The sequence below is a fragment of the Hyposmocoma kahamanoa genome, unplaced genomic scaffold (genome assembly GCF_003589595.1).
Source record: "Hyposmocoma kahamanoa isolate Upper Pololo Valley unplaced genomic scaffold, ASM358959v1 99599, whole genome shotgun sequence".
Taxonomy (NCBI): Eukaryota; Metazoa; Arthropoda; class Insecta; order Lepidoptera; family Cosmopterigidae; genus Hyposmocoma; species Hyposmocoma kahamanoa.
This window is the reverse complement of record NW_020655960.1, coordinates 41,032-57,580: the sequence shown is the minus strand read 5'-3', so window position 1 is coordinate 57,580 and position 16,549 is coordinate 41,032. Positions and strand designations below refer to the sequence as shown.

Genomic DNA, 16,549 nt, shown 5'->3' with positions numbered 1-16,549 from the left:
TCTTAGTGCCATAAAAAAACATGATAAAATTCTAGAATATTTAAACAGTAAAAATTGCCACCGAAATTAGATGGATGAAAACTACCTGAAAATTACCCACTTATGTAGGCATTGCTGAGTAATATTTGAAATAGAGCACTAAACCCGTATAACGGCAGGTCGTCAATCAAAAAATCGATTTATATTCCCTTAATAAGAGACTACGTAACCCAATTATAGTCTGTCTTTTTTGAAGACGGAGTAAAATGACAGTTCTTTGGGCAAAAGTGTTGTCCGCTTGCGAGAAGCTAGTGATTGCAGTCGATAAATATTCTATCGACTATCGACTGAATAATAGTCACGCTTATGGAAAATTTGCCGAACATGGTTTAATTTGAATCATCCTCAACCCAATATTCATCCAATGACTACGAGCACAAGCTCATTTGAATTGTCAATTTTTGTAAGTTAATACATATATACACTGTCTTTAAAACTATGTTTATGAAAAATACAAAGATATTTTAAAGTTTTTTCGTTTTAATTCAATATAGATAATCAAATCCGAGTATTCTTGTTTAAATGCATATAATTAAAATTTATCTCGATTCTAGCCAACTGTTAAAATAACAATAAAGAAAGCAATAACGCAACTAGTAATCGTTAGAACGTCGTAACATTCGCGATTCAGTGGTTTTTGGCAAAATTTAATTTTTTTTCACAATCTATCGATAAAGCTATCGACAACAACTGCATAACTACTGGCAACCCTACAAATGTCATTTTACCGGCTGGACTTATGTGTTGATAGCCAGTTTAATGGACTTTCTTTTATTTTATTTTTTTAGGTTTCTTTACGGTTTTGTTGCTTTACTTGACTCCTAATGAGGTAGAATACACTCAGAAGGTATTTTAAGCAATAATTGGTTTCGTTGTAGCTCTGAAACTTCACAGAAAACGTTATTTAATTCGTTGTGTGTAGCCACATCTTTCAGATTGGTCCCTTGAACGGTATAACTAAACCTTTTCAAGGCGAGAGTGAATAGGCATTATTTATCTTATTGTCACTCGGGTGAGATAGAGGTCAAATGCGCATTTAATTTTTTAATTTTAAAAATAACCTTAGAGTACCGTGCTACGTGTCAGTTGCCAATTAGGCGACATTGATGGCTTGGCCGCGTCTGGGTGGCGGATGGAGAGATTCGATTCCCGGTAAGACCAATTAAGGAAACGGTCTTCTGATCTGAATGTTTTAGGTAGTGCCCTCGGAGTTAATTTCGTTACTGTGGTACTCACAGTACTGGAAGTTCCCGGTTTAAGACTAGGTAATTGGTGTGATTATATGGCACATAAAAATACTGGAATCATCATCAGCTTTCACGCATCCCACTCCTGCCATGGCTTCCCCTTGAGTTCGGCAACTCTCCCGGTCCTAGGAGTCTACTTACGTTCTCCGTCCGACATTAGTCCGAAACAATTACTGTCAAATAAATATTAATATTATATAAATAATAAATATAATATATTAATAATAAATATGAATACTCGACCAAATTAAAACACGCTTGTTGCGAATGAAGCTTGATATTTGACATTATCTTTTGTTTCGGTTAGATGGCGGACGGAGGACGAGATTAGATCCACTGTGCCGCACGCAGTCAGCTAGAAGTATATAAAAATACTTAAATGGTTTATTTATTTAATAAATACTTAAAATATAATTATTAATACAAAGATCGAACACTCAGAAAAAATTCCTTCGATCCGGCCGGATTCGAACCGACGTCTTCCAGCATACCGTGCCAGACACTATACCAACTAAGCAACGGAACGAACTATCGAACTCACGAATTGTTTTACGAGTGCTTTGTTGTATCTTTGTATTTGGTTTTCAACGACTTTTTAACCGTAGCGCCATCTATGAGAAATCTTATGAAAGTATTTCGTCACCCAGTTAGATACCTTTACAGCTACCAGTCCCGGCTAGAAATGTCGATATTCATTGTATTTCAATTTTTTTTATTGAACTTAAAATATAGCCATTTGGTTTTTGTTTTGTCTTACTGTAACCTCTTCTTTTAAAAAATAAGTTGACGGAAATAAAAGACTTGGCTTTAAAACCAGTTTTCCTTAGTGAAGTGTATAATTAATTTACCGATAAAGAATACTACCGTAGTAGAAGGTCTCATAGGGTCGTATTCCAGAACTCGACTCAATGCTCAAGTCAGGACTTGAGTATGATTTCAAGCGGAATTTTTATTCCAGAACATTACTCAAGCGTAGAATCTGTAATCGGTGTTCACCTTAGTAATGTCAGAGGAAGTGACAGCTTGCGTCTTAATTTTAGAACAATGCTTGAGATTCGTTTCAGTTTTACTGTTTCCTAAACGGTTCTCAACTGTAAAACCTTGTCTTGAGTGTTGTCAAAATCTGTATTTACTTGAGTGAGGTCCTGGTTGCGCTTGAGTACATAATAATCGGCGAAGAAATTACAAGATTACGATGAAACCATTTGAGAATTTTGATATTTATCAAAATATATCAATGATGAATATCATACTCAATTGCTTCAGATGTTGAAAGACCTACAAGATCCGTACGACATGGAAGATTTGGTAAAAAAATTCATTTAACCTATCATAGCAGATGAGTGAAATCAGACAACCGTGGTTACCCAAACGCACCTGAAATACAGATTCAGGTTTGCTTACGTTTGTATGTACTGGATTCTTTTATGGGGAACTGTAGGTATATGATTTTATTACAATATGATTTCGGAGTATATCATTTCCGAAGTATAAAACTTACATTCAAAGTAACTTATAAAATGGCGTTTTCAAGTGTAATATTTTACCAATGGAATAAATTATTATTTGACTTTGACCAACTAGAATGTTATCATTTAAGCTTATAAGTTAAAATCTAGGTAGTTTCAATAATACAGGCTTTGTTTGGCATATAGATAACTTCTTTAACAATAACAATAATAACTTTTAACAACTTTATAACAATTTTTCTTAAACACTGCATTCGTTTAAAAATTTCCAATAGTATTATCATAGTAATTTAGGAATTATAGCGAGCATCGCCGCCAGTGTAAGTTTTTCATATCCCTTTCGATCGGCGTAATAAATAATTTTAATTTCCAATAATGTTAAAATTCTTCCTATAATGAAAGGTAAAGAGAACTGAGGCCATATAATCAAATATTAATAGACAAATACGAATGAATGAACGAAAATCGCATAGAACCATGGATAATCCCAACTCAAACTTGAGTGAAAACTTGAGTCTAATTCAAGAATAAACGAAATTCTTAAGACTTGAATCAATGCTCAAGCAACGCTTCATTGATTGATGATCACGGCGATACTTGAGTCACGTTCTGGAATACGACCCTAAAAACCTTTGATCTTTAATAAAACTAGGGTATATTTCGAGAAACGCACGAGGAGATCGAAAGATATCATGTAACTTATTTTGTATGGATTTAACGATATCGACTTTCAGAGCTTGTATTTCATATCGCAACAAAATGTATTTGTCGTAAAAGACTTTGTAGCGTCCTAGGTTGACGTGCTCTTAATATTTTGAGACGAGTCGCCTAACATTAAAATGTTAAGAAGATAGTACGTTTCATAGCTTGATTTTCATTAAAGTAATATATATAACGCACCCTTAGAGTCGATGCAACCTCAAGCGGCTTTGGTTGATTCAATCGATCACTTTGGAGAATATATATAGAAAAATTGAGGATGCACACTGATTACTAAACGGTGCGAAAACACAAGCTTACCTCGAAATTTGACAAGAAAACCGCTGCATTCAATAGGTACTACTTCAATAGGTTATATACATATACCAACGATTTTTTTTAGTATCAACTGAACTAAATAGAACACGTATACTATACGATATGCATTTTTCAAATGGTTTTAAATTCATTTGTGAAAAAAAAAATATTCTGAAATAAAGCCAGTGTCCCAACCGCTCGACTCAAGCTAAATGAACCGTATTAGTACGGGAAAAATTTGATTTTGAGCTGTGGTAGTACCGACTCTTAATAATAAAGTGATGAATCTCGAAAAGTGATTTTTGGCAAATAGAGTTTTTTTTTTTTTTTTTTTTATTGTGACTCGGCAAAATGACTGCACCGCGCCTGATGGAGAGTGCGAATACAGTCCAGAGACGAGAGTAACGGATGGAAAACACAAATATCTTCACTCCGTCACTATCATTTTGCCGGTCTGGCCAAATGCCTCTTCACACTACGTTTGAAGGACCCGATGTTATAGAGGGTTTTATGATAAGTGACAGTGATACAAGTCGTGCTCCTGGAGGTAAGCGACACGTATGCCCATAGCAGTTGCTGCCATTGCGACCTAAGTTGACAATTCCGACGTGCCTGTAACCTTCAAAACTGGGACGCAGTAACGTTCACATTACTCCTTAGCGGTAGAAATAAGGTATACCTTCACCGGGCGAATTCTTTCACAAGGGACCATACTGCTACTAAAAATAGATTTCAAAGATTCGTGTACATGGCGCCGCCAGTCATTATTATATGTCATTTGACGAGTGACATATAAACGGTATAAGGCTGCTAACAGATTGAAGATAGATTTATTTGTGGAAGTAGGTACAATAAATTAATTGCTTATGTCCTACACTACGTTTGCCTTAACGTGGTGCCACTCTATAACAAGTCTAACTGCGTCGGTGGCCGAACGGTTCCTATACCGGACTGCCACGCAGAGGTCCCGGGTTCGATTTCCAAGCCGGAAGAAATATTTGTATGGCCTACATTTATTTCTCTCGTGAATTTGGGTGTGATTTGTGGTTGTCTGTTTGTGTGTCCATGGCACCCGCGACACAGGGTTTTATAACAAAAAAATGTCTGTTCCTTCGGCCACCAGCCCTCCTGCAGACATGTCCGGCCCACTTATTGAGCTTAGTGATTTTGCAATCTATGTCGATCACTTTAGTTCTCTGACTGATCACTACATTAGGAATTTGATCCACCAGAGAAAGCCCATACATATCTCGCTCCATCACACACTGAGCGATTTTAAATTTGTGGCTGAGGCTTGTTGCTAATGGCCAAGTCTCGGCTGCGTAAGACATAACTGGTAGAACACAGGTTTTTAAACTCGTGGGATTGACAACCCGAGGATGTGGCGAGAAAGTTTCTCGAATGTCGCTTATACTCCGTCCAACTATTTATTTAATTTTTGACAGTTCGAATTCTAATCAATTAGTGATGTCCTAATGCGTTTCTGATTCGATTTATTCGAATATAACAATCGATTTTATTTATGAAGAAGTTTTAGTCGTGAATGTGAGCGGGTTCAAAAAAGAAGATATTGTCTGATTGGGATCGTGATGTTGCGTTTGACAATTTGGTACACAAATTTATATTATTTATAATTAATAATTATCTTAATTATTAATAAATATAATTAATTAAGAATGCAAGTGTTGATTCCCATACATATGGAGAAGAATTCGACAATTCATATAATAAACAATAAGAATTTATTATAATCATTTGTAATTTATTTCATTTCATTATAATTTATTAGATATGTACCAACATTTATTAACTTGAATAGTCTTCGTTACATAATCTGTTGACCGATAAATATCGGAGCTAAAGAGCACGTCGCGTCACTGAAATAAAAAAATAAAAGGGTCCAGGAAGTATTGCATTGTTTTGTCTACGGTTGTACGTAAATAATTACGGAAATTCGGAGGCATGCATATGTCAAAAGTTAAATAAATGGTTGGACGGAGTATAGGCCTAAACGGATTCTCCTGTCGGCTTCCTTCTTAAGGTTGTGCTTATTTAGGCCAAGGTAGACGTAATTGTGCACAACTTTAAGGGTCGTATTCTAGAACTCTACTCAATGCTCAAGTCAGGACTGCACTGGAAATACGACCCTAATGGCAGGGACTTGAGTATGATTTCGAGTGCTTTAAACCATACTCAAATCCTGCCTTGAGCATTGAGTAGAGTTCTAGAATACGACCCTAAGGGTAGCCTCACTTATGCCTACAGGGTTTGGGGTCACACGTGGGTTGAACATAGCTTTCATTTTGTCCAAATTCATCCTGAGACCTGCTCGCTTTATTACCTATTATAATTAAGTTGAATTCCAGGCTAACTGCGTTGAGTCAGTAGATTCATATTTTTTGTTACTTAACTAAGTCATTTATTATTAACTTTTATTCTACGATAGCGTATTATTAATTCATACTTTTCGCCTTTAGAAACGAAAGAGTTATATCACAAAATTAGCCAGTGCAGGTGGGTAATCTGTTTACCTCAATGGGAGAGAACATGCGTGATGTATTTATGTATGTACTTTCCAACTTCGTTAACCGGTTACATCACGTTCAATTTGGCGTTTCGTCCCAGTATTAGACACGTATGATTCACGAAACAAACTTGCTCTACATAGCTCGCAATTAATGCGAATGAAAGTCGTTCCGTCACGATAAACGGTTATTTGTACTATGTAAAATTTGACCTATTTTTATATTTTCTGTTATGATTTTCATTGCCCCAAAGGTTGTATTATGTGGGCGTAAAAACCTCCCACGCTAATAACAGATAGTAGAATTACAAAGCTAGGGAAAGATCGCTAACTTAATTATAAAGTTGCGACATCTTGTATTTACTTTTGAGGGTCTGCTGTTTATCTTAAAAATGTCTATAAATTAGATATATATTTTGTTTATCTTTGTCAAGTACCCAATCTGTATCGTCAGATGGTGAATAATCTATATGATTAAAAATAAAGTCCTGCATAGTTCAATTGTGGTATCTTTTCATCAAAAACGTCAGCGCCTGATTTTTTGTCATAATGTTTTACTTTAGGCATTACTACTCTGCTGCAATCTGTATAATTATAAGGCGGGGTTTCTTAATTTGTGGTCCGTGGACCTCTAAGGGGTCCGTGTGATGATGGCTGGGATCCATGGCGAGCCTACCTAACATAACAAATGCATTAGTCTAATAAAGGCGCGCGCACAATAACCATATGTTGTGGTTATTGTGCGCGTGACCTACATTATAGGTACTGTGCGCGTGACCTTTTTGAATTTTAGCACCTGAGCAATGAACGAGCGAGAGTTTCTTGTCATTATTTTCTTCTTCTTCAGCGTTTCGGAAAGCGTCTTTTTGAATGATCCATAATATAATAGAAAAAGTTTACGAAACCCTGATATAAGGTCAAATGTTGAATAGCCACTATATACCTAACACTGTAGTATTGAAGAGTATTGTAATTGTTCTCGTCGACTCACGCAATTGAGACTGATGTCATCGTTTGATTCATCTTCAAATGACTACTGCTACGTATAACTATAAAATTGCAGCTAGTGTAGGCTACACATGATCAGTCGGACGGATGTGGTCAGTTCGGTCCATTTAGCACCAAGTTCCGAATTAAAGGCGGATCCATAACTGGTACGAACTCACCCCTTTACAAAATTGATAACTTGAATAATATAAATAGTGAATATTTGGACGTACATGCAGATTGTTTGCCTTTGTTTTTAAAATATATTAATATAAAATAGCATTTTGTTGTATAATGTTTCCAATAATATTACATAGTTAAGTTAAGTGTTATAAGTTCCTTGGCCATTTTTTTTTGCCTGAGGTTTTGTAATTAGTTGTGCATTAAATTTAAAACCACAAATTATTGTACGTAGGAAATAAGTCACAATGTAATAGCTGTTGGTAAACCAAATAAATTTAGAAAATAATAATAATGATGACGGCAGAATGACCTGTCAAGGGGTATCCAAGATGACTGATAGTATATCAATCTTGACGTTGGACTCTGTGTACATAAGGGTGCGTACGGATCTGGCGAATGCGCCGCAAATAAGCTTGTTTGCGAAAGGCTAGCTTGCGACAAGCTGCTCCGCACGAAAGGCTCGCACAGATAGAGGAAGTGAAGGGGTCTTAAGTCATTCTTTTTAAGTTTAATTTTAAATTAATTAATAATAAATATTTTAAGTTTTATTTTAAACTCATATTTTTTAATTCGATGTGTTCGTACCGTGAAATTTTTATTTATGGCATCAAGTGACGGGATGAACAAGTCGTGCGCCTGATGGTAAGCGACACTCCTGCTCATTTTTTGTTCACAGTTGAATTGCCACTAAAGCTGCTAACAGGTTTACTGCATGTTTGCAGTTAATGCGTGAAATCGTAATCAATTTCATGCAGCCGAGACCTCGACTGTATCAAGTTGTTAACGTCTTCACGCATTAACTGCATGCAGTTGAAACCTACTTCATTCAGTCGAAATCTTCGGCATGAAACTGATAACATGCATTCAATCTGTTAGCAGCCTTAGAACTTTAAATCGCAAAGATCTGTGGAGCACCGCCTCTAAACCCGTCACATCGAGACATAAAATTGACAAATCTCATGTGCCTATATCACCAGTACTCTTACCCTCCAAAACCGGAACGCTTGGCAACAGAAACAGGTATGGTAGTAGTACTTCCCTGGGCGAACTCTCTCACAAATAACTCTATTTACTAAAAAACGATAGGTTAATGTGTTACATTTTATTTCAACAGACCTAACGGCGCCAAAACTTTAGTGACATCATATTTGAAATGTTAAATCAATCAAACAACCACTGTATGCAAATAATTTGTTTCGTCTTCCGTACGTTTTGTTAAAACACCCATGATTTATAATCGGGTAACAAAACTTACTTATCTGAATAAGTTAGATGAAATAGAACAACAATAAATGTTTTTATATTTCTGTTTTCAGGTCATAGTAGACTCCCACAAGGAGCTTCGATGTCCAGAATGCAGGGTCCTGGTGGAGACGAAGGTGGAGGAGTTGCCTCCGAACGTGCTCCTTATGAGAATCCTCGAGGGTATGCGGAACTCTGCGCCGAGGAAACTTGTTGGCAACCAGAGAACGGCCAAAAGCGGACATTCACAGGTACAGTTCTTTGTACAAAGTTAGTTATGATATATTGGACATAAAATATTTCATTCGGATCTAAACTGCATATTTGTTTTTTCAACTCCGCAGTGATCTGTAAAGAGCTCAAAACGTTGGTTTGTTTGTAAAAACAAATTTCCTTTTCCTTTGTTTCATCACCATTTGGTACCTATATACTAAATCTATGATGAGATCTGTAAAGATCCCGGAACGTAGATTTAGAATAGAAACTATTTATTGCAACCCTAGATCACAAAAATATACAAAAAAAAGAATAAAAATACTAAGCATTAGAAAAAAAAATTAACTGCCGCCGTGGACGAAGGGTTGCTATGCTGGTCTGCCACGCAGAGGTCCCGGGTTCGATTCCCGGGCTGGGAGAAATATTTGTATAGCCTACTTTTATTTCTTTCGTGACTGGGTGTAATTTGTGGTTGTCTATATGTATGTCCATGGCATATTTTTTAGGTTATTTTTTTTCGTGTCTAAAATCGCTTACATTTGATTTTGGAAACAAATCAATGTTTCGGGTTCTTTACACAGGTTTGAGTGTAAAACAATTTAATTCAAACCTAACTACATTGCATTAAGATTTTTATTTAGATCTTAATTATATGTCTATAAGGTTTAAATTAAAATCTTCACGCAAATGCGATAGTTTAGTTTAAATATGTGAAAACTTACACTAAGTCCTGTTGTCGTGAACCCGATAGGTTGGTTTGTTTGAAAAAACAAGTAAAGTAGATTCGAAAAAATATTTTCAATTTCAATTATACAGTTCCATTCAGATGTTCTGTGTTGTAAGTTGGTCAATTATTATGTTAAGGGCCGATGTGGCCACTTATCTGTTACAGTCACACTATAATTAACTATTATAAGGTTGGTCCCTAGAGTCAATATTGATTCTGCCTTCAGAGTTCTATGAAATTTTGCGTGGGCTTGGTAATTTCAAACAAATTACCTGTATACAGATGTCCCACAGCAATGTGACTTCCCTCCAAGTCAAGTACTTTTTATGTTATAGGTACAGTTTTATTTTTAAAACGTAAGGAACTCGTTCAGTGAAGAAAATCTTTCATAAATTTCTCACAAATGGCGTTATGGCATAAAAGTCGTTGAAAACCAAAACAGAAATCTGCAACAAGCTCATGGAAGTATTCGTGAGGTCCGTTGGTTCCTTCCGTGGATTAGTTGGCATAGCGTCTGGCACGGTTTATTAGGAGACGTTGGATCGAATGCAGCCGGATCGAAGTTTAAGGGTCGTATTCCAGAACTCTACTCAATACTCAAGTCAGGACTTGAGTATTGCAGTGAGCACTGAAAATCATACTCAAGTCCTTGCCATTAGGGTCGTATTTCCATTGCTTGAAATCATACTCAAGTCTGCTCAAATCCTGACTTGAGCATTGAATAGAGTTCTGGAATACGACCATGAGTGTTCGATCTTTATTTAATAATTATACCAAACTAGTGGAGTAATTTCACAAAAAAGAAATTTTATATCATGGTGTGAAACATTCTGGCATTCAAAAAAACTATTACCTATTAGCATTCAAAGGTTTTGAAAAGGAGCTTACCTCACTTGGGAATTGAAGCGACCAATTGTATAAAAAAGCATCCTGTATTTTTATCGAAAGGATGAATTATGAGAATTAATTCTTTTTAAGTAAAACAGTATCTTAAATCAACAGGACAAATAGAAGTGTTACTTTCTAGAATGCGTATAGAATACAGAATCTATTGTTATTGAAATATATGTAATAAAAAAATGCAGAAGTCATAACTTTTAACACTTTTACCTCGGGATGAACCACTAGAGTGTACCACCGGTGTTCACGAATTACTTCCAGGCCGCTTTGAGAGAAAGAGCTAAAGTTGTTTCCGCTCTGTCCATTTGAAAAAAAATGGTGAACTTGCATTTGTTATATCGCACTGTTAATACAATAGTGTATTAACTCAAAAAGTGTATTTTTTCAGAATCGATGAAAAACTAATTGGTCATTTCCCGTGAAAGAAAATTAAATCTTATGTATAGGTTCACGTTTATTACAGACATCTAAACTTGTAAAATATACTTAAAAATAAAAGTGAAAAAATAATTTCATATATTTAAGTAGGGACTGTTTTGGCTAGAACTAGCTCGCATAAAGTTTGTCTCATTTTGAGCTAACTAGGTATTTTTTTACTTTTTCTCAAAATATTCTAACGACAGTTTTATTCAAGTGTGGATAATCCAATTTTACGTTCAGCAATGGTACAATCTTGAATTTCACATATTTTGAATTACAACACTGTTGTAATAGCAGTGCGATGTATTACTATTGTTGTTTTGTTTAATAAGGAAGTCTGATCTACATAAGAAGTACCTTCTCACTGCTAGGTACCTAGTCAATCGTTAAGTAGATCTGTAATTATGTAGGAGCGTGCTCGCCTACAAACTTTTTCTAGTTTGGAGGGAGATAGACTTCTGTAAAATGTATACTTTTTGAAAAATAAACAAATAAAAAGTAGTATAGCTCAAGAGATTGATATTGTGTAAGTGTAAGTAAAAAATATTTATTTAAAAAATAACTACTATTTTCATAGAAAAAATCGAGCACACACTAACGAATTAGCACACCGTCTGACAACACTTTTGGTTTGTGGGGCGGTGATGTCCCACCGGTGGTTATACGAAAATCAGTCCCGCCGGATAACTTTTTATGGTTATTTTGACCATAATAACAAAAAGTGTAAAGAAACATGCTACGCTTACAGCCATAAATGTTAGCGTCACATACTTCAATACCTCCCCGGATATTGGCTGCATAGCCTGAAGAAATACATGTTATATTTCGACAACAAGGCTTACGCCCAGAAAAGGTACAAATTTTCATTTTATAATCTGGCAGTGACTTAGTTTATCTGCTAACATATTAGGGTGTCATCCTCATCGACACAGAATCGGATTGAGCCGCTCAGAAAAATCATTATGTCGGTGCAACCAGTAGGTCTAGCACGACAAAACGCGACTAGCGCGAGGACGACAAATTGCACGAGATCTCTATGTGAGAATAGCAGTATCTCGCGCTTTATAAAATACATAAAGTTTTTTTTGAACGGCTTAATGAATGAATGAATGAAATATTCATATTTTTGCACATTAAAAATTACAATGACAAAATAGAACAGTAACGTAAGTATCATAGAGTAAGATAATTTACAACAGGCGGCCCTGTTGCTAAGTAGCAATTTCTTCCAGGCATTCTTAGGATACAAATTTACCAGCTTAAATGGGGGGTGCAACGAAAGAATATCTTGTAATAAAAGTCGTTATAAATAATTGCACTGCGCTACAGTATCATCGGTTATAGTTGAAATATGTTTATGTTACAGACATCTTCACAGCTTCAGCAGACACGAGGCGATAAGCAACAAATTCCTCCACACGCAAGAGCCATATATGACTACAATTCTAAGGAGCCACAGTAAGTTCAAGTCCTCATATTAGCTGGATTAACATATTTTATTTATACCATGGTATTAAATTGAGTAGCAGTAGAACTCCTTGTGAAAGAGTTCGTCCAGGGTAGTACTGCCACCTTACCTATTTCTGCCGCCAAGCAGTAATGTCAGCATTATTGTGTTCCGGTCGTGAAGGGTAGGGATGCTAGTGAGATTACAGGCACGTGGGACTTGTCAACTTATGTCTCAGAGTGACGGGCGTAGTCGCAGTGCCCCTCAAATCTTTGTGGCGCTATAACTATTATGGACAGGCATGTAGCTTACCATCAGGCGTACGACCTTTTCGTCCCGTCACTTAATATTATTTTAAAAAAAAGACGTACTATTATAATCTAGTCGAAAAGAAGCGTTAGGTATGAATGTGGCGGGATATATGGGGAAAGGAAGGCCAAAGAAAAGATTGTTGGATTGTGTGAAAGATAACATGGATAAGAAAGGTGTGAGTATGGAAATCACGGTTATTAGGGGACAGTGGAAGAAAAATACATGTTGTGCCGACCCCACCTAGCGAGATAAGGACAGGAAGAAGAAGTACTAAGGTAGTCACTACATTTATTAACGCTGAATCGGTTTAAGCGTGTCAAATAAAGTTTTATGTTCATTCAATCTTATTGCATTGCTGTGCGCCGATCTTAAATTTCCCATAATGTTACGTAGGATGGAAATGTCTTAAAGCTAAGTTAACAGCGTATTATCCTGTAGGATACTGCAAATTTTATTTAAAGAAAGAGGGATTATATACTTTTTTCTTTTCCCAAACTTACTTAATTATTTAATGACAGTACCTACGTACTTTAGCAGGTATGTAGGCACTGTTATTAAATAATTATAAAAAGAGCAATCACGGTACTCGTAATTAAAATCTAGTATGAATTGGATGTACCTAAACAGGAAAGTAATTAGTTTTAATTGCACGGAAGCATAGTAAACAAACAAAGAAATTTCCGTCACGCCGATTTTACACTAGTATAATTCATAGGCGGCGGCCGCGTCATGGCAAATTCGTCGCCGAGGCGATGCGCACGTATCTAGTACAGGATCAAGAGCACCTCAAGCTTGACACTTAAGATTTAAATTCAAGTCCAAAGTACAAAGTGTGAAGCTTGCCGTGCTCTTGACTGTACTATCATAATTTTAAACAATAATAACATTGTTACAAACAAAGCAGGATTATTGTCTGATTTTTTTTTAAAAGGCACCGACTACAAATTTTGCTTATATATACATAGAAACTGAAACTGAAATGTTAACAATCGGTTACCGGAAAGTGCGCGAAACCGTATTCATCTCGCTATTTTGCCACTCTTAAAGGTGGAATATTTTCTTCAAATTTCAATGGAACCAATAGTGACGTAAGCTCTTTCCTACAAAAAAGAATCGTGAAAATCTGTTCATAAGTACCGGTATAATCGCATAATATACATACAAAAAATATAGTCTAAAAGAACCTCCTCCTTTTTTAAAGTCGGTTAAAAATAAAAATTTAACAAACAAATAAAGTAAATTTATACTATCATATGAAACCCTCAATAGTAAAGTGACGCATTAGAAAAATAACATTTTTATTATATTATTAATGTAAACCAATATGTATTTTAAACAATTATACCCGCAGCGTAACAAAACCTAATCAGTCAACCTTGAAACATATTTTGCAAACATATGTAATTCAATAGGACACAGTCATACATGCTACGGATATCATTGCCGTGGGAACGATTTGTCGCTGTATTTTGCAAATATGAATAATTGGTAAAGTTGGCGAAATATTATTTGCACCAATTCGTCTTATCGCTACATCTTTAGAGTACAATAGGGCAAAAGAGTGAACTGTCTCGGTAACGCATGTGCCATCTAGGTGCAAACAACTAGTTTAAATACTTCTACGCGTTGATTACTTAATTTTAAACTTAATTACATTTATGCGTAAATAATTTGTTGAATTAGTAAGAAAAGAGCCGGTAGTCGGTATTTTACGAAATACCTACTGTGCAAAAAAACGACCTGTTGAGTAAAGAAATAAATGTAAACTTAGAATCGTATTCCAGAATTCTACTCAATGCTCAAGTCAGGATCTGAGTATGACTTCAAGCACTGGAAATACGGACCGTAATGGCGGGGACTTGAGCATTGAGTAGAGTTCTGGAATACGACCTTTAGTTTACTTATCTCAACATTACAAATTTTATACAAATACAATTACATGTCATTTTGTACTACTCTTCGAAAAGTGGTCGCCAGTTTACAAAATAATGAGAATAATAATTAGATAATAGTAAGTCATAGTATACAATAGTGTACATATACAAATCAAGATAATTAATGAAACCTTGAATTTAGGCCTTTAAAGTCTTAAAAATGTATATAACAGGATTTTATTTTTTTAACCGACTTCAAAAAAAAGGAGGAGGTTCTCAATTCGACTGTATGTTCTTTTTTTGTATGTATGTTACGCGATAACTCCGGTATTTGTGAACCGATTTTCTCCAACTCCAACTTCCATAGTGGTCCCATTTCATTTTGAAGAAAATCATCCACCTCTAAGGGTGGCTATTCACGCATGAAGATTCATTTTTATAAATAGCGCCTAACTTAGGAGCAATTATTTTAATGGTTGATTTTGCTATTTCTCCAATTCAAGGCGTTTTTCTCTCGATATACTTTGAGTAGTGAGAACCGATTTTTATTATCTCCAATGTCAAGTCCTGTATAGTGGCGAACTAGGCGATATTTCAATAAAACTTGGCAAATAGACGTAATTCCATGTACTTTTGAGGTCGGTTTTTTAGTACTCTGTACTGAGATTATCTTATGATCTATTTCACCGACTAACTCCGTAAACGCTGTTGGATAACGATATCGTATCCAAATTCGAATCGAACGTTTAACTCGAATGTTCTGAATAGCTCGGAAAGCGCCCTTCGATTCGAGAACGATGTCCAATCTTTTTTTTTTAGAATTTAATATATTTGAAGTAATGTACTTTAAATATGTATTAAATATTTTATTAATTTGTTTTCACACTACACACGCTTATACCTGTATGTATATATTGCAAAGATTATGTAAGTATTTATTCGATATAAGAGTACACACTGCAATAACACTATACACACTCATGATATAAATATTTACGTAGTTTATTTTATTTTATTATCTGTTCCGGGACGCATACGTCCGTCACTCTCACTCACTCGGCTAAGGCCCATTGAAAACCAGCGTCACAACCTAGCCTTGGTTGTGACTTTAGCCGAATGGGATCCTTTTGTACACGCCACAGCCGCACACATGTCAGTATAGTATTATGCAACTTGTTGTTGAAATGTTTTTACGCTGTTCTTTGTGTTATTTCTGTTTTAGTTATATTAGTCTTTGTTTTTGTGTGTTTTTTTTTATAATGTGGCGTTACAATAAATGGTTTCTATTTCAATCGAACGATTCGGTTAAAATATCGAAGAGTTCCGAGTTGGGGTCCTGGCTATTTGTGGTACCGTCGTAATTTCCGATTTCCGTAACATAAGTGCTTTAGTTATTTGGGATCAGAGTAATGTATGTGACGTTGTCTAATTTAATTTATAATAATCATTGCATGTATATATTTTATTAAATTTTATTTCAGTAAATAATGAGCATTGCTCTGAAATATGCCCCTAAAAAGATACCAGCGGCAATTATATTATTAAAATTGTAGCTGGTAAATAATAATGGCAAATTATTTTATTTCCAGGGACCTTTCGTTCAAGAAAGGCGAAACGGTACTGTTGCAAAAGAAGCTGGACACGTTCTGGTATCAAGGAGAAAGTTCTGGCCGTACAGGCATGTTCCCTATCACTTACGTGCAGGTGAGGCAACCAAATAGCACAGAACTTGACTATTTGACTATTTGATAAATAGATTATTCTTTATGGATGCCCGTAGAGGAGACCTCAGGCTCAGGCTTAAAGTTTGCCGACCCCTTGAGAATGACTTAACACCGAAAGTTTGTCATTTTGAACCCGGGGAGTCCTTAAAATCATTTATTACTTTTTATATTGAGTATACATACCTTACCTATACCATACTTATTTCTGCTGCCAAACGGTA

The 16,549-nt window shown here is 35.6% G+C and overlaps 1 protein-coding gene across 1 annotated transcript in view; it reads left to right on the top strand.

Moving 5' to 3' along the window:
- Positions 1-16,549, top strand: part of LOC113239120 (E3 ubiquitin-protein ligase SH3RF3) — a 78,889-nt gene that overhangs the window by 36,364 nt on the left and 25,976 nt on the right. Inside the window, exons 3-5 of the mRNA XM_026475985.1 lie at positions 8,783-8,959; positions 12,338-12,429; positions 16,194-16,313. Of these exons, the coding sequence (XP_026331770.1) occupies positions 8,783-8,959; positions 12,338-12,429; positions 16,194-16,313 (389 nt within the window). The remainder of the gene's footprint in view (positions 1-8,782; positions 8,960-12,337; positions 12,430-16,193; positions 16,314-16,549) is intronic.